This window comes from Electrona antarctica, assembly GCF_951216825.1.
Source record: "Electrona antarctica genome assembly, chromosome: 4".
In the NCBI taxonomy this organism is placed as follows: domain Eukaryota; kingdom Metazoa; phylum Chordata; class Actinopteri; order Myctophiformes; family Myctophidae; genus Electrona; species Electrona antarctica.
This window is the reverse complement of record NC_136809.1, coordinates 11128142-11152951: the sequence shown is the minus strand read 5'-3', so window position 1 is coordinate 11152951 and position 24810 is coordinate 11128142. Positions and strand designations below refer to the sequence as shown.

The 24810-nt window shown below is 46.0% G+C and overlaps 2 protein-coding genes across 3 annotated transcripts in view; both read right to left on the bottom strand.

Annotated features, from left to right (window-relative positions):
• LOC306922427 (ras and Rab interactor 2-like) overlaps positions 1 to 13142 on the bottom strand; it is a 68694-nt gene extending 55552 nt beyond the window's left edge. For both annotated transcript variants that reach the window (XM_079500028.1, XM_079500029.1), the window contains exon 1: positions 12809 to 13142. The gene's annotated coding sequence lies outside the window, so the exon portion shown is untranslated. The remainder of the gene's footprint in view (positions 1 to 12808) is intronic.
• A 5598-nt stretch (positions 13143 to 18740) lies between these two features.
• The window catches only part of LOC306921139 (sodium/potassium/calcium exchanger 3-like), a gene marked incomplete at both ends in the record, with an annotated part of 106619 nt that continues 100549 nt past the window's right edge, over positions 18741 to 24810 (bottom strand). The window contains 3 exons of the mRNA XM_079498250.1: positions 18741 to 18893; positions 19563 to 19628; positions 21255 to 21367. Coding sequence (XP_079354376.1) covers positions 18741 to 18893; positions 19563 to 19628; positions 21255 to 21367 — 332 coding nt within the window. The remainder of the gene's footprint in view (positions 18894 to 19562; positions 19629 to 21254; positions 21368 to 24810) is intronic.

Below are 24810 nucleotides of genomic sequence, written 5' to 3'. Positions count from 1 at the left end.
AGGCAATCCACAGAAAACGTGATATGTGAATTCTGAGGAAAGTCAGTTAGCTAGTTTCACTTTGAGAGTGTATAAATGTAATGTAGCTAACCCTATCTGTCATCATCATCATCCTGTGTGGCATGTTTCCTATAATCACAACAAAGGGATGAAAAGCTTACCGTACTACTTATAAGAATACGTCATGAAATTACACTTTATACAGTATTTCAGCTACAGTAACTGCCTATAACTCAAGTCACAACAGCCTCACTAACTAACTATGAGCCTACAGTCGTACTTATAGTATGTGCTCATCAAGTCTCTAATGTCATAAAGAGGGTGAAGGATGCCAATGACTTGGCTTAGAACTCTCATTCCCAGAACCCCGTTCGAAACAAAACCAAGGAAGTAATGCTCCAAAACTAATGCTTTGAGGTTTTTGAGTTTTGTCAGAAACGGTATGTATTAACTTAATAATTTCCAGCGTCTGCATCATTTTGGCACGAGTGTCAGGGGCAGACATAAAAGTGAAGATTTAAAAAATAAATAACTTTTGTTTAATTTAACATTCAAAACAAACTTCTAAGTGTTTCTCAGGCCCCTGCCACAGTGCCTGTACTGTACACAGTTATAAAGTGCAGCTTGGCTTGACCAACAGCAGTAACCTAATATAAGAGTGGTGCTGTGGTGAATGATGGCGTGCATGCAGTGGTGGTGAATGCATACGGGACTGTAGTATAACGCCAGGGCTCCACCGGACGCGTTGCGTCTCCGTCGCGTGCGTCAAAAAACGCACCGGTTCAATTTTAATGCACGCGTCGCGTCTCCGTCAACGCAACGCAACGCGGGCAGTGGAGCCACCCTTCATTGATTAAAAAGGGAACATTCCCTGACGGTGACGGAGACGCGACGCTGACGCGCCCGGTGGAGCCCTGGTGTAAGAGTGGTGCTGTGGTGAATGATGGCGTGCATGCAGTGGTGGTGAATGCATAAGGGACTGTAGTATAAGAGTGGTGCTGTGGTGAATGATGGCGTGCATGCAGTGGTGGTGAATGCATACGGGACTGCAGTATAAGAGTGGTGCTGTGGTGGTGAATGATGGCGTGCATGCAGTGGTGGTGAATGCATAAGGGACTGTAGTATAAGAGTGGTGCTGTGGTGGTGAATGATGGCGTGCATGCAGTGGTGGTGAATGCATACGGGACTGCAGTATAAGAGTGGTGCTGTGGTGGTGAATGATGGCGTGCATGCAGTGGTGGTGAATGCATAAGGGACTGCAGTCAGACAGCTGCATAAATGCACTGCTGGAACCCTGACAGATCAGGAATCCCATAGGGAGGACGGGTCCTGTTATTGCAAGCCAGAAGGTGGTGTGTGTGAATGTGCATGTGTCTGCAACTCTACATGGGTGTGTGTGCATGCATGCGTGTGTGTGTGTGTGTGTGTGAGTGCGTGTGTGTGCGTGCGTGCTGCTCGCTTGCACACGTGCACACATGAACACGCACGGCCGCAAGCATGCATGAGACAAAGGGAAAAAATAGTGTCCGGCTATTTAAAAGGAGACAGGCAGGACTGTAATTTAAACCAGAGAAACAGCTTGGTGAAGCAGCGCAGGCTGCCCTGCGTGCTCTGCTGCCACATAGCTGAATGTGTGTCAGTGGTTCAGATGAACCTACTAGCCCACATTCTGCGGGTTAGCAGTGAAAAAAGGGCAAGGTTGTTGTTCCTCAATTGGAAAAGTTATGATTGCTTGTGCTGCTGCGCGATTCTTGCTCAAATGTGAATCTCGATTTTCCTCCACGAGGATTGAGATCACGATTCTCACACGATTCTCATTTTTTCCATGAAGATATTTATCGTCTAGTTTAGTCTGTAGTTGCTGAACATTTACTACATTCAAAATGTGGCACCTGGAGCCATAACTACTGTGGCTTTAAACAGACAACATCAAAGTGCTTGACTTAATCCCCTCTTAAAGTCTCTCTCTTGTAGCAAAAACATAAGAGTAACTCAAATTAATTGGACAGCCAACTAGTGCTGCACGGGTCTTTGCGATTCCTCGCAAAATGAGATTGCATAGGTGTCTGAATCTAGATCGCAATATTTTTTAGATTAATTGTGCAGCACTATTTCGTATTTCGTTGTTATTTCTTGACTTCTCAAGTTGTACTACAGTATATCCACTGTACTAAGAGCATGTTCCCTCTGTCACTCAAACACAGAAATGAAATGAACGCCTGACCTCATTCTTTCAACGGCATCATTCATCATCACCCACACACCAAACTCAGCTTTTCCTGTCCGCTCGGGTAATGTAAAGTGACGCGCATTTGCTTTTCAACGTCTCCCTTTCAAGTACTTCAGAGGCGAACCAATCAAACGACATCGGAAGCAGTGCTTTAGTCTGAGAGTGTACACTACAACCAGTACACATTACAAAATCCTCCTTTTAAAGCATTCATTTATTCATGTGTAACTCTCGAGTCGTACAACATGGAACCAAATGGAGCCGACCGAAAGGGTCCATTTGGTCACGTTTTGTGCCGACTCTGCTGAGGCCTTTGCTGTGTGCAGCAGTGACTGCCCCCGCGTCTAAACTCTGTGGTTAAAGGCGGTGTTAGCACCAAGCACCACCCTATCATAACTTTTCCACATTCAAAAAGGTCAGTGGGGAAAGGCGGGGCTGTTTTTCTTCTCTTTTGACAGGAGGTTCCATTCACAGACACACTGGGCCGCTCCCCATTAAATTAGTACCAGGAGGAGTAGAGGGATCAAAACCAAAAAAAGAGCTATAGCTCTCCTCCAGTCCAAGCGAGGGGAGGTGTGCAAAGTCTCCTCACGCACCTTGGAATGTTTTAACTTGAGGAGTTTAAACATAAAGCATGGAGAGGACGAGATTATACAGCAAGAGATGCCCAACATGGTTTCATCTGGAACCCCAGAATTTCACTGTAAAATCCTCATTGTAGAAAAGGGTGACTAATAGATAGACTAAAGATATAGACACCCTGAGGTGACGTCACTTTATTTACACCAACCAGTGGAGTTTCCAGTTCTGCCTCAGAGGCAAGAAAGAACTAAGAAGAAGCCTGACTAGACTGTTTTGTGCTGCTTGTTTGATAAACAAAAACTGTACTTCAGATCCTTATCCCATTTTGACCTGGGATCAGGTTCTAAAAATGTCTTCTACATCCTGACAGTTTCCTGAAAAAGCTATGTTTCTATGTCAGTCGTTCTTCCATTTTTCAAAAATAGCAGACCTACAAGCTCGTAGCGCGCCACTCGGTGGCGTGCTATGAGCTTGTAGATCTGCTATTTTTAAATAGCTAAACGTGGTTTCATCAGGACCCCCAGAATTTCACTGTAAAATCCTCATTGTTAATTTGACTCTGAGAGTTAGAAAAGGGTGACTAATAGAATAGACTAAAGATATAGACATCACGTGGCGTGATACAATAAAACAAGAACATAATATTAAAGCCAATGAGAAATGGAGAACTTATTTCTATGGCGTTCTGGTATCATATATTAAATGACATGAAAAAGAGTTGAGTTGTGTCTAAACATAACAGGAAATGTGGGTTATAGAAAGACCAAACCCTGAACCCACTGCCACCCAGTAACTGGACCCCCAAGCTGAAGACAACACCCAAACCCTGCACCCAGTAACTGGACCCCCAAGCTGAAGACAACACCCAAACCCACTGCCACCCAGTAACTGGACCCCCAAACCGAAGACAACACCCAAACCACAGAACCCAGTAACCCACATTGAGCCCACTAACCATAGCATGAATAAAAGGAAGCATACTGGCTACAATTTACAATTTACAATTTAGGCATTTATTTAGCAGACGCTCTTAATCCAGAGCGACTTACATTAGGCAAGAACAAAAGTATGGGAATACATCACATATATAAAATGCATTTATCAAGAAACATGCGTAAGCTAAGAACGTAACTAGAACATATCTATATACTGACACTATACATATTAACTATACATATATACTATACTATGCTATACATATGTACTATGATGTGCTATGACTATACATACAATGCAATTATTGTGCTGTCTACATGACATGCTATAAGTCTGTTTCAAATGCTATCTAAGTCTAAAAAGTGCTATCTAAGGGGGTAGGATAAGTGCTATGGGCCATGATGGAGTCTGAAAAGGTGGGTCTTCAGACTACGGCGGAAGAATGGGAGTGATGCTGCAGTTCTGATTGCAACGGGGAGTGCATTCCACAGTTTTGGGGCCAGAAGGGAGAAGAGTTTGGGACGTGTGGGCTACATACATTAGAGTGAGAGTATAATAAGAGAATTTGAAAGGGCTGCGTTCCCCTTTCGTTTGAAGGTTATCGTCTCCCTGTTTTTGACCTACATTCTGAATTCCAGACAGACACTGCTTCTCCAAAAGGATCAGGGGAAACATTTCTGTCCTGGATTAGTGTCAACTGTCAACAAGTAGCCCCGATTATTACAAAAACAAAAACTTTATATTGAGATTGAGAACTGCAGGAAATGCATCAAACCTAACCTAGATGCGTTGTCCATTTCTTCATAGCATGCAGAGTCAGTCAATTCATTATTAATGTATCAAACTGCAATAGCAAAAACAGAGGTCCTCCCGGTCGAGACTTCTAAGGCACTCTTTCCCGGTCGCGGACACATTTTTATATGAGTAAATATCCTTTTTGTCCCTATATTTTATTATTATATTATTATTTCAAAACATTAATGGAAAAAAGGAAGGAAAAGAGGAAAATCAAATTTTCTGTTTTTTTAACGAGTAGCCTAGTGAAAATAGCACATCTGCAAGCTAACGTGTCGCATCGTGACTGAGCTTGTAGATCGGCTATTTTCACTAGTTTGGTTCCCGGGGAGACGTCGAATTCCCATTTTGGGTCTCGAGCTAAGACGTTTGGGAACCGCTGTTCTAAAGCCTTAACAAAGTGTCTCATTTCATCATGCCCAGCATCAGGATAGCTCCTCCAGGCACCAGGAAACCTCTGTGGTGTCTCATTTCATCATGCCCAGCATCAGGATAGCTCCCCCAGGCACCAGGAAACCTCTGTGGTGTCTCATTTCATCATGCCCAGCATCAGGATAGCTCCTCCAGGCACCAGGAAACCTCTGTGGTGTCTCATTTCATCATGTCCAGCATCAGGATAGCTCCTCCAGGCACCAGGAAACCTCTGTGGTGTCTCATTTCATCATGTCCAGCATCAGGATAGCTCCTCCAGGCACCAGGAAACCTCTGTGGTGTCTCATTTCATCATGCCCAGCATCAGGATAGCTCCAGGCACCAGGAAACCTCTGTGGTGTCTCATTTCATCATGCCCAGCATCAGGATAGCTCCTCCAGGCACCAGGAAACCTCTGTGGTGTCTCATTTCATCATGCCCAGCATCAGGATAGCTCCAGGCACCAGGAAACCTCTGTGAAAGTGTCTCATTGCATCATGCCCAGCATCAGGATAGCTCCTCCAGGCACCAGGAAACCTCTGTGGTGTCTCATTTCATCATGCCCAGCATCAGGATAGCTCCTCCAGGCACCAGGAAACCTCTGTGAAAGCGTTCAGACTCACAGCCCTGAGCCCTCCAGTTCTATTCGGACCACTGTAACTGGAGTAGCTGTTTCTTCGTCCCCCCCTGAGGTGACGTCACTTTACACCAACCAGTGGAGTTTCCAGTTCTGCCTCAGAGGCAAGAAAGAACTAAGAAGAAGCCTGACTAGACTGTTTTGTGCTGCTTGTTTGATTAACAAAAACTGTACTTCAGATCCTGATCCCATTTTTGACCTGGGATCAGATTCTAAAAATGTCTTCTACATCCTGACAGTTTTCTGAAAAAGCTATGTTTATATGTCAGTCGTTCTTCGATTTTTCAAAAATAGCAGACCTACAAGCTATGAGCTTGTAGATCTGCTATTTTTCAATAGCTAACACCAAAAGGGGTTCCCGCCCAGAATGGGTTAATTCACTGGCCGGTATTGAATTGGACTATCACAGAAATAGTGTTATCGGCGTAGCTGTATGTTGTCCGTGCCGACATGCAGACTAAAGCAGAGAAAAATGCTTTTATTGCAAATCTTCACACCCCCCAACGATAATACTTAACCGACCTGACGCATTAACCTCAAACTGCATCTCTCAACCTCTCTCTCTAGTGTGCTGCGTGCACGGTCCACGCATGCATGTGCATCATAGGTGTGTGTGTTATATTTAGTGTGTTGGTGTGAACACACACACACACACACACACACACACACACACACACACACACACACACACACACACACACACACACACACACACACACACACACACACACACACACACACACACACACACACACACACACACACACACACACACACACACACACACACACGTTTAGTTGCGACTGCAGGTTTCATTTACTGTGAAAACGTGCATTTCCCGTTCGTTGGTTCGTCAGTCACGGCCCCATATATGGCCATGCCTCGTGACATCACGTGACATCATCAGGAATCATAAGGCTTGGGCCCTCATCAAACCCTGTACACTCAAGACACTGCCCCCGCTGCCACCCTTAGATCTCCAGATATGGAGCTGACCTGTTCTGACATTCCATATGTTGATCTGACCTCATCAAACCTTGTACACTGAGTCAAGACATGCTCCATACATACTGTATATGGCCAGTACAGAATTAATTCCATATGTTGATCAGACCCCCCCCCCCCCATGCCAAAGCACCAGCGCTCGCCCAGCAGTCTACCGTCACCCAGGCGGATGCATGCACGCGACCTCGAGGTCACTTCTCGCCCACAGGGCGTCTTACTGGTTATTATACAAGTGTGAAGTGAACACTGAAATGTTTTCATACATACTCTAGTAGGATATATAAATAAAAGGTTTACTCACTAATATTGGTATAAGGATTGTGAGCGGCCTGACGGCCTCCACTATCAATGTTTTCGGGCTCTAATAAACTAATGGAAATAGAAGTCAAGTCCAAGCTAGTAGACAAGAGATAGAACTTTAGCTGTACACAGTGGAAAGTAAACGCAGATGAACACACATTAGGACACAGGCGGAAAACATCACAAAGCTCCAACACCAACAAAGAAAGAAGTGGCGAAATAAAAACATCAGACTGTTGTTACTCTCTGCAGGATAGTACGTTAGATCACTCTGGTTCTCAAACATTTTCATGTCAAGGATCCCCAGATCTGTGTGTATTGGCCACAGACGGACCCCCATTTGAAATGATTACATGCCGGGGAGGCGGTGGGGAGTAGATGGACGCTTTGCTTACGGGTTAGGACTGACGGGGAGGCGGTGGGGAGTAGATGGACGCTTTGCTTACGGGTTAGGACTGACGGGGAGGCGGTGGGGAGTAGATGGACGCTTTGCTTACGGGTTAGGACTGACGGGGAGGCGGTGGGGAGTAGATGGACGCTTTGCTTACGGGTTAGGACTGACGGGGAGGCGGTGGGGAGTAGATGGACGCTTTGCTTACGGGTTAGGACTGACGGGGAGGCGGTGGGGAGTAGATGGACGCTTTGCTTACGGGTTAGGACTGACGGGGAGGCGGTGGGGAGTAGATGGACGCTTTGCTTACGGGTTAGGACTGACGGGGAGGCGGTGGGGAGTAGATGGACGCTTTGCTTACGGGTTAGGACTGACGGGGAGGCGGTGGGGAGTAGATGGACGCTTTGCTTACGGGTTAGGACTGACGGGGAGGCGGTGAGGAGTAGATGGACGCTTTGCTTACGGGTTAGGACTGACGGGGAGGCGGCGGGGAGTAGATGGACGCTTTGCTTACGGGTTAGGACTGACGGGGAGGCGGTGGGGAGTAGATGGACGCTTTGCTTACGGGTTAGGACTGACGGTGGGGCGGCGGGGAGTAGATGGACGCTTTGCTTACGGGTTAGGACTGACGGGGAGGCGGCGGGGAGTAGATGGACGCTTTGCTTACGGGTTAGGACTGACGGGGAGGCGGCGGGGAGTAGATGGACGCTTTGCTTACGGGTTAGGACTGACGGGGAGGCGGTGGAGAGTAGATGGACGCTTTGCTTACGGGTTAGGACTGACGGGGAGGCGGTGAGGAGTAGATGGACGCTTTGCTTACGGGTTAGGACTGACGGGGAGGCGGTGGGGAGTAGATGGACGCTTTGCTTACGGGTTAGGACTGACGGGGAGGCGGCGGGGAGTAGATGGACGCTTTGCTTACGGGTTAGGACTGACGGGGAGGCGGCGGGTAGTAGATGGAAGCTTTGCTTACGGGTTAGGACTGACGGGGAGGCGGTGGGGAGTAGATGGACGCTTTGCTTACGGGTTAGGACTGACGGGGAGGCGGTGAGGAGTAGATGGACGCTTTGCTTACGGGTTAGGACTGACAGGGAGGCGGTGGGGAGTAGATGGACGCTTTGCTTACGGGTTAGGACTGACGGGGAGGCGGTGGGGAGTAGATGGACGCTTTGCTTACGGGTTAGGACTGACGGGGAGGCGGCGGGGAGTAGATGGAAGCTTTGCTTACGGGTTAGGACTGACGGGGAGGCGGTGGGGAGTAGATGGACGCTTTGCTTACGGGTTAGGACTGACGGGGAGGCAGTGGGGAGTAGATGGACGCTTTGCTTACGGGTTAGGACTGACGGGGAGGCGGCGGGGAGTAGATGGAAGCTTTGCTTACGGGTTAGGACTGACGGGGAGGCGGTGGGGAGTAGATGGACGCTTTGCTTACGGGTTAGGACTGACGGGGAGGCGGCGGGGAGTAGATGGACGCTTTGCTTACGGGTTAGGACTGACGGGGAGGCGGTGAGGAGTAGATGGACGCTTTGCTTACGGGTTAGGACTGACGGGGAGGCGGCGGGGAGTAGATGGAAGCTTTGCTTACGGGTTAGGACTGACGGGGAGGCGGTGGGGAGTAGATGGACGCTTTGCTTACGGGTTAGGACTGACGGGGAGGCGGTGGGGAGTAGATGGACGCTTTGCTTACGGGTTAGGACTGACGGGGAGGTGGCGGGGAGTAGATGGACGCTTTGCTTACGGGTTAGGACTGACGGGGAGGCGGCGGGGAGTAGATGGACGCTTTGCTTACGGGTTAGGACTGACGGGGAGGCGGCGGTGCGGAGTAGATGGACGCTTTGCTTACGGGTTAGGACCGAATATTCGGCCACCGAATAGTGGCAAGAATGCATATTCGGTATTCGATGCGGTTGATTTTTAGAGCCGAATAGTCAAAGAACAGAGGTTACCTTTTGTAACCTACTGTTTTGTTGTGTTGAAGTTATCAAAATGTAATCATGTATTTGCCATTATCATCTACACAACAAAGGTACGTGCGGCCATGGCAGCAACAGTAAAAAAAAAACTGATAAAGAAAATACATTAATATTAATCATATTCAGCTATTCGTCCAACTGTTTCCTATATTCAGAATTCAGTTTCGGCCAAGAATTTCCCATTCGGTGTATCTCTACTTGCGGGTCCATTTGGTTCCATTTGTATAAGCCTACTCTCAGAGTTACAGGCCTCCAGGAATTGATTATCCAACACAATTTTTGGACATGAGGTTTCCACCCGACGGAGTCAGACGATACAGTTGGGTGCCACCGATATTGTCCCTTATTATTTGACCCATTTAGGCCTGACCTCAAATTTAAAAAAAAAAATCCTTCTAAATCCTCCAGTTTTCTGAAATAAATATTTTCACGATTTTTCAAAAATAGCAGACCTACAAAGCTCGTAGCGCGCCACTCGGTGGCGCGCTATGAGCTTGTAGATCTGCTATTTTTCAATAGCTAAATTATAATGTTTAAAACACCAAAAGGGGTTCCCACCCAAAATGGGTTAACTGTCCTTTTGCGCAGATCACGCAAACCTCAGCAAAAAGAAAAGGACAATATCGATGGCCTCCAACTGTATATAGAAACACTGGAATCTCAGAAACTAACCTCACCTAATGGGATCTTTAGTCATTTCCATGTCCATGTATTAAAATACCTTTCTGCTTATTCATATCCCTGTAACAGCATGGAACTGTCTGGTGGTGCAGTGGGCGCTGCTGATCTCGTTAACAGATTCCAGAGCAGCTTTAGCTCAGCAAAATGTCCTCAGTATTACGTTCAAAGAAAAACAACTTTTACTGACTGTTCAGTCCAACAACAACAACAACAAAGCAGACTAGACTGCAGGTAAGCTGCAGCTAGCCTATAGAGCGTTGCAGTCCCGCCCCCTACCATGGACCAGGAAATGAAACCCAATGCATTTTCCTCATAGACATTTCTTAAAGTATTTATTTAAAGACGGTTACGCCGCGGACAAAGCCAACTCGAGTCGTGACAACTCATGACAACACAAACAATATTTTGGACCAAACAAATAATTAGAAAGAAGAAAAAAACGGCAGGTTACAACACTTTTTTTGTTGTTTTTCTTCTTTGTAATTATTTGTTTGGTCCAAAATATTGTTTGTGTTGTCATGAGTTGTCACGACTCGAGTTGGCTTTGTCCGCGGCGTAACCGTCTTTAAATAAATACTTTAAGAAATGTCTATGGGAAAAATGCATTGGGTTTCATTTCCTGGTCCAGGGTAGGAGGCGGGACTGCGACGCTCTATAGCCCTGTCTGGGGGGAGCCAGGGAATGGAACGGAGGTTGTTATATACAATTTACAATTACAATTTACATCAAATACATAAATAGTCATCATGACATGCATAATGCTACTTCCATCACTCATGACAAGCATCCTCTTTGATGCATGCAATTGTATCAAAGAGATGTATGTATACAATACAACCAGTAAGACGCCCAAGGGCGAGGTCGCGTGCAGCGCCGTGCACGCATCCGCCTTGTTGACGGCAGACTGCTGGGCGAGCGCTGGCGCTTTGGCACGGGGGGCATCAGCCATAGCTATAGGACGGTTGTCTCCATATATGGAGCTCTAGGTGAAAGCCTTCGTTATTTCACCTATAGCTCCATATATGGAGACAACCTATAGCTCCATGTATGGAGACAGACAACAGCGATATCCAGCGCTGACATCAGACTAGTGTAGAAACCTCATATATGGACATACACGCCTGGCATTGTCATGGATATGTACTCAGTTGGCTGGCATCGTCATCATGACACGCATCTAGTGGACCATTTATAAGAAGAATCCGAGGTTTAGGGAGCTAGCAGCATTTGCTATGCTCCTCACCAGAGACTCCATTGCCTTCCCGGACAAGACAGGATATTTGGCCTTTAGGCCTTACAACCCAAATGTCCTCAGTGATATCTAGCTTTAAAAAAACGGATATCGTTGGGTTAGAAATTTCTGCATCCCGGTTAAGTTCGGATCGGACACCACTGAAGCGGGATGTAACGAGACAACCAGCACTGGTTCAAGCTATCTTATTGGTCCTTGATGTCACGTGACCTGGGGGCTTGAATGGGGTGACCAGGGGGCTGATGTCACGTGACCTGGGGGCTTGAATGGGGTGACCAGGGGGCTGATGTCACGTGACCTGGGGGCTTGAATGGGGTGACCAGGGGGCTGATGTCACGTGACCTGGGGGCTTGAATGGGGTGACCAGGGGGCTGATGTCACGTGACCTGGGGGCTTGAATGGGGTGACCAGGGGGCTGATGTGACGTGACCTGGGCGCTTGAATGGGGTGACCAGGGGGCTGATGTCACGTGACCTGGGGGCTTGAATGGGGTGACCAGGGGGCTGATGTCACGTGATGTCACGATGACCTGGGGGCTTGAATGGGGTGACCAGGGGGCTGATGTCACGTGATGTCACGTGACCTGGGGGCTTGAATGGGGTGACCAGGGGGCTGATGTCACGTGATGTCACGATGACCTGGGGGCTTGCATGGGGTGTGTGAGGGGAATTGTGACTTCATGACGAAGAGTGATGGGAATTGTGGGTTATGTGACAAAAAACGCAAGATTTCATAGTTATCTGCGAACTTCGGTCGCAATAAATTGATAATAATAAAGTTATACAATGAATATATAAAATGATGTTAGGCTATATGCTTCCAGTAACCACTGCAATGCTGTGCTCAGGGCTTAAAGCCACACAAAGAAAATCTGCACTGATCTCATTAAATGACCCCTATGAAATCCTCAGGACTGAAATCCGTCCCCGGGACTGTGCCCTGTGTGCTAGGCACAATTATTATTTATTTTTAGGTGCGGTAGATTTGAGGATAAATTAGCAGGAAGCCATTAAACTATTGACATTATTAGTACAAGTGGAGGATTGCTTGTTGCCAGAGGAATGCAGTGAATCACTGCTGCCTAGTGATGCACAATCAATGAGGATGAGATTATATGCTACACTATTAAACACAGAAACCAACCATCCACCAATAAAATATACATCATTCTAGAATCTAGACAGAACGGACAGGCAGGTTGATAGATATAAAACTCCTATTTCAAGGGGAAAGGGAATACAGCTCAATGTTTATGACAACCCCCAATGCGTACCCTGACCTACATATCACCAGAAATATCACTACAGTAGACTTATTATGTGGGCCAATTAACCTCGCCTTTGCCAAATAAGAGATAACCAAATCTACAAAGTTTTGAATCATACACAAAGCTCAAATAGTGCTCACTTTCGATAATATGGCAAACTGTCTGTTAGGTTTAGCTGTACTTTATCTTGCATTTTAGAAGTTATTCCATGTTTATTTGCGTTATTTCGATCGCAATACCAAATTAATTTCTCCTTAACCTTCGAGGACCAATGAAGACAAAACAACAACGGCGGTATACAGCAAGTTAATAACATTTTTAGAGGGAATTGTATAAAAGTGCACTCACCTTTAAAGAAGTTTCCTAGACCTGAACACAGCCACACACACACACACACACACACACAGAGGCAACTGCAGTCTTTTGTCTGGCTGGCTACAGTCCGTGCATTTCTTCAGACGAAGTCATTTGTAAAAAGTTTTCATCACTTTAACATGTTTCGGTTACATTCCTGTAAAGTCGTGGGGTCCCCGTGCGTCCTCGGTAACATGTTGTTTTTGCTGGTGGTTAAATTAATGTATATGTGTAGAGTAGACTACGTGAGCTGCATTCTAATGGACTCTCTCTCTCTGTGTGTGTGTATCTGGTTCAACTTCTGTTCAGTGTTGGTTGGTTCATACAGAATGGAAAGGAAACACAACACAACAGAGAGAGCAGGAGCGCGTCGACTCACTGCACGTCACGTGATCAACGTCGGAATGTCTTGCAGAGTCGAGGACTCGAGGTGACTGGAGGTTTTGTTTTCTTTAGGGGCCCCTGCTGTGGCCCTCACCCCACCACTGACCCACTGAAACCCAGAACCCTCCTGATTTCAAACAAAATGACCCCATTTTGATATGCATGTATAGCCTGTAGCCATGATGTACCCCCATAGCCATATCTCTGAAAGTGCTCCTATAAACCAGGGGTTTTCAGCTGATTGTGAACCAGGGACCACCACCCTGACTTAGAATCAACCTGGGGACCACTGTTGTGTTGGGTGGGGATATGGGCTAAGATTAGTGCTTTTGTAAGTTAACACATGGGATGCATAGCAAGTACTTGCTATGCATCCGATGTGTATACATCCCACTGTTTCTCAACCGTTGACTACTACTGGTAAAATGTCCTAATAATAATTACTCAACCAGGCAATCCGGTACACCTTCTTGAGATTCTAACTCCCTTTTTCTGTTGAATTTCTTGAACTCCAACTTGTCAGTAAATGACTACTGTACATGGATGGACTCATCACAGGTCACCAGGTCATTCAGTTCACGGTTTCTCAACTAGTGTAAAGAACATTTAAAACGAAGTCAACAAATCCTACATTACTAAATGCATGGTCAGGGACAGGGACCACATGCAATACCTCCACGGACCACCAGTGGTCCACGGACCACCTGTTGAAAACCCATGCTATAAACTATCAATTTAGCCTGGAAGTTGAACCCCAGTGGTCCATCGACCCCCAGCTCTATGGTCCCCCCTAAACTTTAGCCTGGAAGTTGAACCCCAGTCGTCCATCGACCCCCAGCTCTATGGTCCCCCCTAAACTTTAGCCTGGAAGTTGAACCCCAGTCGTCCATCGACCCCCAGCTCTATGGTCCCCCCTAAACTTTAGCCTGGAAGTTGAACCCCAGTCGTCCATCGACCCCCAGCTCTATGGTCCCCCCTAAACTGGAAGTTGAACCCCAGTCGTCCATCGACCCCCAGCTCTATGGTCCCCCCAGCTCTATGGTCCCCCCTAAACCCCAGTGGTCCATCGACCCCCAGCTCTATGGTCCCCCCAGCTCTATGGTCCCCCCTAAACCCCAGTGGTCCATCGACCCCCAGCTCTATGGTCCCCCCTAAACTGGAAGTTGAACCCCAGTGGTCCATCGACCCCCAGCTCTATGGTCCCCCCAGCTCTATGGTCCCCCCTAAACTGGAAGTTGAACCCCAGTCGTCCATCGACCCCCAGCTCTATGGTCCCCCCAGCTCTATGGTCCCCCCTAAACCCCAGTGGTCCATCGACCCCCAGCTCTATGGTCCCCCCAGCTCTATGGTCCCCCCAGCTCTATGGTCCCCCCAGCTCTATGGTCCCCCCAGCTCTATGGTCCCCCCTAAACTTTGAGAGCCAATGATTTAACCACATTAATCTTGGTGACTCTATTTTGCAAATCCCTCAAACAACTATTCAGTCTATTCAGTATTCGACCCATGAATGAACCAATTATTATTATTATTTTGTATTAAGATTTATTTTAGGGCTTTTATAATGCAATAATATTTATTGCATAATACAAGTATTATGTACAAGGAATTGTATTATATATTTTTATCCTACCAGGACCTCTAGTAGCCTACTGCATCTTCCTAACTCGACCATCTATCTCGACAGATTGGGTTTCCTAGTCCCTTGAAGTGTTTTGGAAGAAAATAATAAATACAAATAATATTAATATTATATATATATATATTTTTTTCATTGAAGTGTTTGCACTGTGGCCTCTTCTTTGTGCCTGCTATCAAATTATATCCAATGCAGTGTTTTGTTTTGTGTTGGCTCAATTTGATGTGCCTGCTGACAAAACATGAATGATAGATATGATGATCCTATGGGACCACTCAAAGAAAACAAATGAAACAAAACTGTTATGTGTATTATGTTTATTGCAGGATGACGCCTGAGCCCGCAGTTGTTAAAAAAAGTTTAGTGTGGAATTCTGTGGGTCCGAATTTGGAAACCCCCATGTTTTGCTAACCAGGATCAGATAATCCAATTGTACGTTTACTGGAGTTCAAAGCAACCTTGAATTGGATCACGCTATTAATCCAGATACAAAGTAGTTCTCTAAATGGGACTACATATTATGATCACAATGTAGGCTACAAGCTACTGTATGTATGTAAAAGGACAGCAGGTAATTAGAATAACCATCATTGGGTCACTTTAAGTGTTTTTTTATTTGAAGAGACAGAAAACAGCACAATAAAACAATACAAACATCCCCTTTCATTTTCAATTTCTTTTAAACAGTCAGACCGTCGCCTGACTCAACAAATAAATAAATACAAACAAATATACATTATTCACAAATAGCCTACATTGTGGATATTTTATGTTCATAAAAAGGCTAAATGTCTAATGTTTACAAAATAAAGAATGCGTTTTGACATTTATTTTATTTTATTTTTTATTATTTTTTTTACTTTTAATCGTATTTTGTTCCTGGAATCCATCACAAATCCACGCTTCTGCTAGGATCAGTATAGATCTGACTTCTGATTATTATTTTTGCATCAAAGTATCCAGATCAAAACCAAGGTTGGATTAGGTGATGTACCAAAATCCAATCTCAGAATCCTTTCTTACTTTTGAACAAACCCCATTTCCAAGAATTGATCCAATCCCATCAAATTACTTCTGAACAACTGGGCCCAGGCAACAATGCCAAATCTCCTTCTAGAGCTATATAACCAGAGGCCCCCCCACAAAGAAAATAAGGATTTTACAAACAATTCAAAAGACATGAGCATAAAATGATGTTTTGTTGAAAACGAACTGCATAGGCCTACATTCTAAGTACTGTATGAATCTCAAATATGACTGCTCATCAGAAGTTATCCAAACATCTGTCCATAGCATAACCATCTGACTGCAGTAAGTATGTACAGCATGATCAAAACAGTGCCTTTTGATCTTGGAAATACTTAAAATTACACACAAAATAATTTGAACTGTGACACAGGCATGCAGACAAACCAATATATTTTCCTATGTATCTGAAAATACAGAAACTACTCCGTACAGTATGATTGTGAAATAATAGCCTTATTCCCCAACTGAATAATGTACAAACTCAACGACGCTCCCTTGTGGTTGCAGTATTAGCATCAACCTCTATGGAGGATGCTTTCAACTAGCAGTGCCAACTATGTTCTAAGTAAGAATCCTGTTAGGTTAAGAAAAAACAACATTTTCCACATTTGGTTTGTACACATGCTGAAACTGAGTGTCAATACTGTTGACAAAAGGTGTGTTTTTTTTACTCAAATACAAGACACAAGGGTTCATTTTGAAGCCTGAACACATACCGGTACAAGAGTTTAAGCACTGTGTTAAGAAGAGATATGTTGTGCAAGTTCAGTTGGTCTTTCTGCCATCAGTTTAAATGTTCGCGTCCTTCAAGTAATTAATTATTTACTAACTAACACGGTAGGGTCATCTTAGAATCTACCTATCCATCCATCTGCATTTCGTTTCATATTGTAGTCAAAGCTTTCAGCAAGTCCCCCAAGTTAACCCCAAAGTGACGCGTCAGCATTGGTCGACTTAGCAGTGCAGCATGGACACATCATCATCTAGTGCTCTATAGTCCTATAATGCCATTTCAGGGAATATGAAGGTCAAAGGTAGAAACTTTATCTCACAATATCAACATGTCAGGTAAAGAATAATATACAACTAAGAGTCAGAATGGCAAGCTATTATTATTTTTTCAGGAGTGTGTGTCTCTCCATGTCATTGTCACTTCCCCGGTGGCAAAACCAGACGAGGTAACCTACCTTGAATCATCTGCAAAAGTTCTGTTATTTTTCTTTTATATACAATATACAAATGCTGCAACATCTCTCTGAACTATACAAAACTTATAAATTATAAAGTTCTATTCTTAAATATAAACAACATCAAGTCAGTTCCCAGTATTTAGATTATATTAGGTAAAGTACAGTAAAGTACAGAGTCATTTATGAAGGACTTGAACGTGTCATACACGAGCCAAAGAGCTGAAACTGGGTGTTAGACATTATCCTTGAATAAATTAATTCATAAATAAATCATGATTATGTCTTCCCTGTAACAGTGGTGTCCTTGGTTCCTCTTGAGATTGTGACAAATTACAAATACAGACACACGCACGCATGCACGCACGCACGCACGCACACACACACACACACACACACACACACACACACACACACACACACACACACACACACACACACACACCCTCGTGCACAGTACAGATACAGTACACACTCTCACTCATATACTTCAGTACACACTTCTCTGTTGACAGTGTACAACTCTTATTCTTATTCTAAAAAATAATTTTGTCTGTAAGAAGTAGCAATGTTGTACGCAACACAGAGACTATAAACATGTTTTTTTTCCCTCCTCTATAGTACAAGATAGGTCTAAACACTAGAATAATCTTTAAAGTCAGTAGTTACATGATGAAACTACCTATAGATACGGCAATACAACCTCTAATCAATAAAGTGACAGTGCTGGATTTCAATCCCAGGGAGATCCCTTTCTTATTTGGGCTATACTGAAGAAAAAATCATCCCACAAAAAAAGAAGAATAAAAACAAATAAAAAATAAATGGATATGTCCGCAGAAACAAAGCAAACCAAGCCAAATACTAGACTGTATAACCAAATAGTGTTAAATATCTAGGTTCCCTCTCTCAGTGCAGAGCTAAAGGAGTAGACTTGTGGCTAGAACACAAACATGCTACATCAATATGTTAGGGCTGTTACTGAGCAAGGGAGATAGACGTAAGCATTTTGGGTGCATCACTGGCAGGCCAAGTCACTGCACTTTGCTAAGCTAAGAATACACATTATATTCACTGTCAATGCACCAGTCATCTTTGCAATGCTGATGCAGTTGTGCAAGAGATAATTCCACGAATCAACTAATATTACTGCTGATAATAATCTTCAAATATATACAGAGAAATCCAGCCTTAACTTAAAAATAACCTTAATCATAACGCTTATGACCAAACTTGTACAAAGAGTAACAAACAATCCTATTGGCAAAAAAAACTAAATCGCCAGTCAGTCAGTCAATCAATTAGTTACAGTAGCAGCTTCTTCACCAACAGTAGCCTACCATTGATGTTAATGCAGTTTAGTTCATTCCCCACTGACTTCTGTTCAGTTCAGAACACAACAATAGACAGGCAGTCCTATTGAGTGTCTGGCATCTCCTTTGTAGCAGACAGGGCTTCCTGGCATGCTGCCTCAGTCTCCACCGGACCAAAGTCCCGCAAACCAAAACAACCTCTGGCCACATTGCTCTCTCGTACGTTTGTATTGCACCAAAGTAAATCATATAGAACTCTATTTATTTTTTTCTACTTGAAGAAGGTAGGAGGACTCGACACCGGGGCGAGACCAGCAGCCAGATATTATGGTATTGGCCGGTCCCACCGGCCAGAGGACGAAGGAGGAAGATGGAGATCAGTGGATGTCTCGGCACATGGGCAGGTTGACGAAGATGAACACGTTGAACTCGATGAGGATGGAGATGCAGAGGAACACGGCATAAAAAAACAGGCAGATCAGCCCCAGTCGTCGGTCCAGGGTCCATTTGTTCAGGTGCACACCGAGAACCTGAGGAGCAATGAGTCAATTCGTTACAAAATAGATAATTATTAATAAAGTCATACCGTGTAACATTCATTTCATTTCAGTAGTCTTTTTTTTGGTCTGTTAAAGGTGCAGTTTGAAACAAAACCGAGGATATTTTGGAAAGCCACAAAAACGTCATTATTGAAAAAAACGAAACAAAAATAAATAAGCATTTACTGTATGTGGAATGATTATTGTGAAAAATATACAAATTAAATATTATATCAAAAATATGCTTTTGAATAATTGGTAAGTATGAAAATAAGGACAATTTATTTAATTTATTTAATCGTTATGCTGTTATGCGTAATGGACTGACAACCATATATGGAGGTGCATAATGTCACGAGGTGTAATGGATCCATATATGGAGGCGTGACCTGACTGACAGACGGACGGACGGACAGACACAGAGGTTTTCATAGTAATCTGCGACCTATGGTCGCAAATAATAATAATAATAATAATAAAAGATCTTTTGAATAATTTAGACATTTTTAACATAAATATTCTCACCTGGCTGGCTGGGGGTGCCTCAGTGCCTGGCACAAAATATATGAAGGCGCCCGCAGCCTAATACAGCCTAACACATAAATGTGGGTGTCCGTCATATGAAAACCAGGAGGCAGTTTACTATGACATGCTACTTACTGTGAGGAATACTGAGGCCAGTAGAAGAGCAACAGAGAAGATTAGTCCTCTGCTGTTTAGGTAAACCTGGGACAAAGACAGAAAGTACAATCATGAACCAGTTCAGAAATGATTCAGTTTTCATCTACATATGTCCATTGATAATGGATGGCCAGTTCTGAGCGTTTGTCCCAACACACACATTACATGCCATTGATAATGAATGGACATTTTTGAGTGTTTGTGTAAACACAAACATTTACGTCATGATGATGTACGATGATAAGAGCGGCCCTCACTTCACACAGGTGTAATTTTGAGGCGCCCTAGCCCCTCCTATATTCAGCTGTTAGTGCTGAATATAGGATATATAATATATCATTTAATTAGTGTAGATTTTCGTCTTACACAAACATTAAATTCCCATTGACAATGAATGGAGAATTTACGTCATATGTGGACCGTGGACGAGCAAATCGGTATTATTGTCTGAGGTCGCATTCACACCAAAATGCTTTTCTGCAATTAAAACGATTCTAGTTTCTAGTACGCCAAAAATGCAATCGCATCAAATAAAAGAAATTAAACATGAGGAATATGAGGAGTAAACACAGTTGGAGACAGAGTGGGCATATTTTAAGCAGTGTCGCGTCTATGACGAGGAAGAAGCCTAGTTGACTTGAAAATGAAACTAAAATAATAATAGAGAGTATTGTATATTGTAATGTGCATTTGGGGTGGCGGAGCGCCCTCTATAGCTACCGGAGCTGCCTCTACAGGTGGCTTGAGCTCCCGGAGCTCAAGTGACAGGTACCGGAGCTGAGCTCCGCCAAGCTCCGGCTGAAATTAAGCACTGAGTGTCGCACTACAGTGTCGCACTACAGTGTCGCAAAAAGATGTCGCACTACCGTGGATAGACGTGGCTGAATGAGGATAAACGTCGGATAATTCATTTTGCGCTCCTGTCTCCGTTGTGCCTCCGCAATGTGCACAAAAGAGGAGAGGAGAGGTGCCAGCACTCGGCCTTGGTCTTGAGGAAGGTCATGTTTATCTGTGGAGGATACACCCAGCCGACTAGAATATGCACTGAAGTCATGTACAAGTTGTACACCAGCACAATGGTCTGGACTTTAATTAACACCTGTCCATCAGGCGTTTCATGGGGACGGGGTCACTCTGCCACCATCATTGGGACAAAGATGTTTGTATTTGGGGGCAACACGGACAACATCACAGTGTTTGACACAGAGACCAACCGATGGCTCCGGCTGTGGACATCTCCTTCACAGCCTCTTCCAGAAAGACGATGGTGTCATTCAGCCTTTACCTACAATGGAGAGCTGTACATATTTGGTGGTAAAAACCATAACCAGACCTTCACAGATCTGTTGAAATTCAATCCAGAGACCTCGTCCTGGAAGAAGGTTGAGCCCAAGGGGAGAGGCCCTTGGCCCAGTTGGCCGTTTCGCATTACGGGCGATATGAGCAGTATATGAGCTGTGTTACGGTGGGAGATCGTATCATTATATTTGCTGATGACCTGTTCATCCTAGACTTGAGTCCTAGTCTGAAGACGTTATGTAAGTTGGCAGCTATTCAGTACGATCTGGATCAGTCTGAACTCCCACACAACATCAGGTGGGAACTGGGAACTGATAACCCAGTTCCCACCATGTGGTTTAAGTCAACGACATTAGAGGCACAGGCACTCACAAGGGAACCGTAGTCTATGCAGAGCGTCTGCAGACACCAGGGCAGACCCAGTCCCACCAGGATGTCAAAGACGTTGCTGCCGATGGAGTTGGAGATGGCCATGTCACCCAGACCTGAGGGGAGGAGAGAGGACACGTTACTGCCGATGGAGTTGGAGATGGCCATGTCACCCAGACCTGAGGGGAGGAGAGAGGACACGTTACTACCGATGGAGTTGGAGATGGCCATGTCACCCAGACCTGAGGGGAGGAGAGAGGACACGTTACTGCCGATGGAGTTGGAGATGGCCATGTCACCCAGACCTGAGGGGAGGAGAGAGGACACGTTACTGCCGATGGAGTTGGAGATGGCCATGTCACCCAGACCTGAGGGGAGGAGAGAGGACACGTTACTGCCGATGGAGTTGGAGATGGCCATGTCACCCAGACCTGAGGGGAGGAGAGAGGACACGTTACTGCCGATGGAGTTGGAGATGCGGCCATATCACCCAGACCTGAGGGGAGGAGAGAGGACACGTTACTGCCGATGGAGTTGGAGATGGCCATGTCACCCAGACCTGAGGGGAGGAGAGAGGACACGTTACTGCCGATGGAGTTGGAGATGCGGCCATATCACCCAGACCTGAGGGGAGGAGAGAGGACACGTTACTGCCGATGGAGTTGGAGATGGCCATGTCACCCAGACCTGAGGGGAGGAGAGAGGACACGTTACTGCCGATGGAGTTGGAGATGGCCATGTCACCCAGACCTGAGGGGAGGAGAGAGGACACGTTACTGCCGATGGAGTTGGAGATGCGGCCATATCACCCAGACCTGAGGGGAGGAGAGAGGACACGTTACTGCCGATGGAGTTGGAGATGCGGCCATGTCACCCAGACCTGAGGGGAGGAGAGAGGACACGTTACTGCCGATGGAGTTGGAGATGCGGCCATGTCACCCAGACCTGAGGGGAGGAGAGAGGACACGTTACTGCCGATGGAGTTGGAGATGGCCATGTCACCCAGACCTGAGGGGAGGAGAGAGGACACGTTACTGCCGATGGAGTTGGAGATGGCCATGTCACCCAGACCTGAGGGGAGGAGAGAGGACACGTTACTGCCGATGGAGTTGGAGATGGCCATGTCACCCAGACCTGAGGGGAGGAGAGAGGACACGTTACTACCGATGGAGTTGGAGATGGCCATGTCACCCAGACCTGAGGGGAGGAGAGAGGACACGTTACTGCCGATGGAGTTGGAGATGGCCATGTCACCCAGACCTGAGGGGAGGAGAGAGGACACGTTACTGCCGATGGAGTTGGAGATGCGGCCATGTCACCCAGACCTGAGGGGAGGAGAGAGGACACGTTACTGCCGATGGAGTTGGAGATGGCCATGTCACCCAGACCTGAGGGGAGGAGAGAGGACACGTTACTGCCGATGGAGTTGGAGATGGCCATGTCACCCAGACCTGAGGGGAGGAGAGAGGACACGTTACTGCCGATGGAGTTGGAGATGCGGCCATATCACCCAGACCTGAGGGGAGGAGAGAGGACACGTTACTGCCGATGGAGTTGGAGATGCGGCCATATCACCCAGACCTGAGGGGAGGAGAGAGGACACGTTACTGCCGATGGAGTTGGAGATGCGGCCATATCACCCAGACCTGAGGGGAGGAGAGAGGACACGTTACTGCCGATGGAGTTGGAGATGCGGCCATATCACCCAGACCTGAGGGGAGGAGAGAGGACACGTTACTGCCGATGGAGTTGGAGATGCGGCCATATCACCCAGACCTGAGGGGAGGAGAGAGGACACGTTACTGCCGATGGAGTTGGAGATGCGGCCATATCACCCAGACCTGAGGGGAGGAGAGAGGACACGTTACTGCCGATGGAGTTGGAGATGGCCATGTCACCCAGACCTGAGGGGAGGAGAGAGGACACGTTACTGCCGATGGAGTTGGAGATGGCCATATCACCCAGACCTGAGGGGAGGAGAGAGGACACGTTACTGCCGATGGAGTTGGAGATGCGGCCATATCACCCAGACCTGAGGGGAGGAGAGAGGACACGTTACTGCCGATGGAGTTGGAGATGCGGCCATATCACCCAGACCTGAGGGGAGGAGAGAGAACACGTTACTGCCGATGGAGTTGGAGATGCGGCCATATCACCCAGACCTGAGGGGAGGAGAGAGAACACGTTACTGCCGATGGAGTTGGAGATGCGGCCATATCACCCAGACCTGAGGGGAGGAGAGAGAACACGTTACTGCCGATGGAGTTGGAGATGCGGCCATATCACCCAGACCTGAGGGGAGGAGAGAGGAGTGCTGTCATGCTCTGCAGATCAGTGGTTCCCTAACGTATTCATGTCAAGGACCCCCAAATTGGCAAAAGGGCCTTTCTGTGTGGAGTTTGCATGTTCTCCCCGTGTCCCCTAGGGTAGGTACCCTCACAAAAAAACATGCAGTAATCCTGGTCTCTAAACTACCTCCGCCTGGCCAGCCGGAGCACCTGATGGAGGGGTAAGGAACTGGTCGGAATAACGTGTTCCTTCCACGCGCTATACGTCCGGCCGGGGAAATTCCCCGATGTCAGGTGAAAAGAAGCAGCTTGGCCTCCTCATACATAGAAGGAAGCATGAGGTCAGTCCGCTGCCCCCCCCAGGTTGGCAGAGGAAGTGTAGCGCCCCTGATTACATTAGATAATTGACACTGGGTGAAAAAATGGGTTGCAAAATCGTGGGAAGAAAAAAAAAAGGACCCCCAAATTGACACTAATTATGCCGCATTTGAAGAGATATTCCACGGACCACCCATAAGAGAAGAGTTTGTATGGCTCTAGCAGTGATTCTCAACCTGTTTAATTTCAAGGGCCCCCAGTTTGACTTGAATTAGTCTACGGCAGGGGTGGGCAACTGGCGGCCCGGGGGCCACATGCGGCCCCCACCTTCACTTAATGTGGCCCTCAGAATACTGATATATTATTGGTTTCAGCTGTTACAATTCCACAACATGCAAACATGACCCGCTTTAATTACTTCAGTCTAAATTAGTAGCTCATTGCTTCAACACAAGTATAATTAGAGGCATTTGAAATTACATAAAAATGTTAATTTTCAGGATTCCAATTCAAAAATAGCAAAAATTCAAGATTTCAATTCGAATATAGCAAAAATAGCCGATCTACGAGCTCAAAACGCGTCGCAGCGCGACACGTTTTGAGCTTGTAGATCGGCTATTTTTGCAACGACAGTAATATATGGCCCTAGGGAGTGAGTGTGGAAATATAGTGGCCCTCTCCATCGTCAAAGTTGCCCACACCTGGTCTACGGACACCCCATTTAATATGGCATTTCTCTCTGAGACCCCCATTCATATTGTAAAATAAATGGGTCCATTTGGTTCCAATTGTACACTCTCAGGGTTACAGAACCAGTTAGTTAACTCTCAGAGTACAGTCATCATTTAGCTGGGGAACCGCCTCAAGGACCCACATTGGGGACCACTGGGGAACCGCCTCAAGGACCCACATTGGGGACCACTGGGGAACCGCCTCAAGGACCCACATTGGGG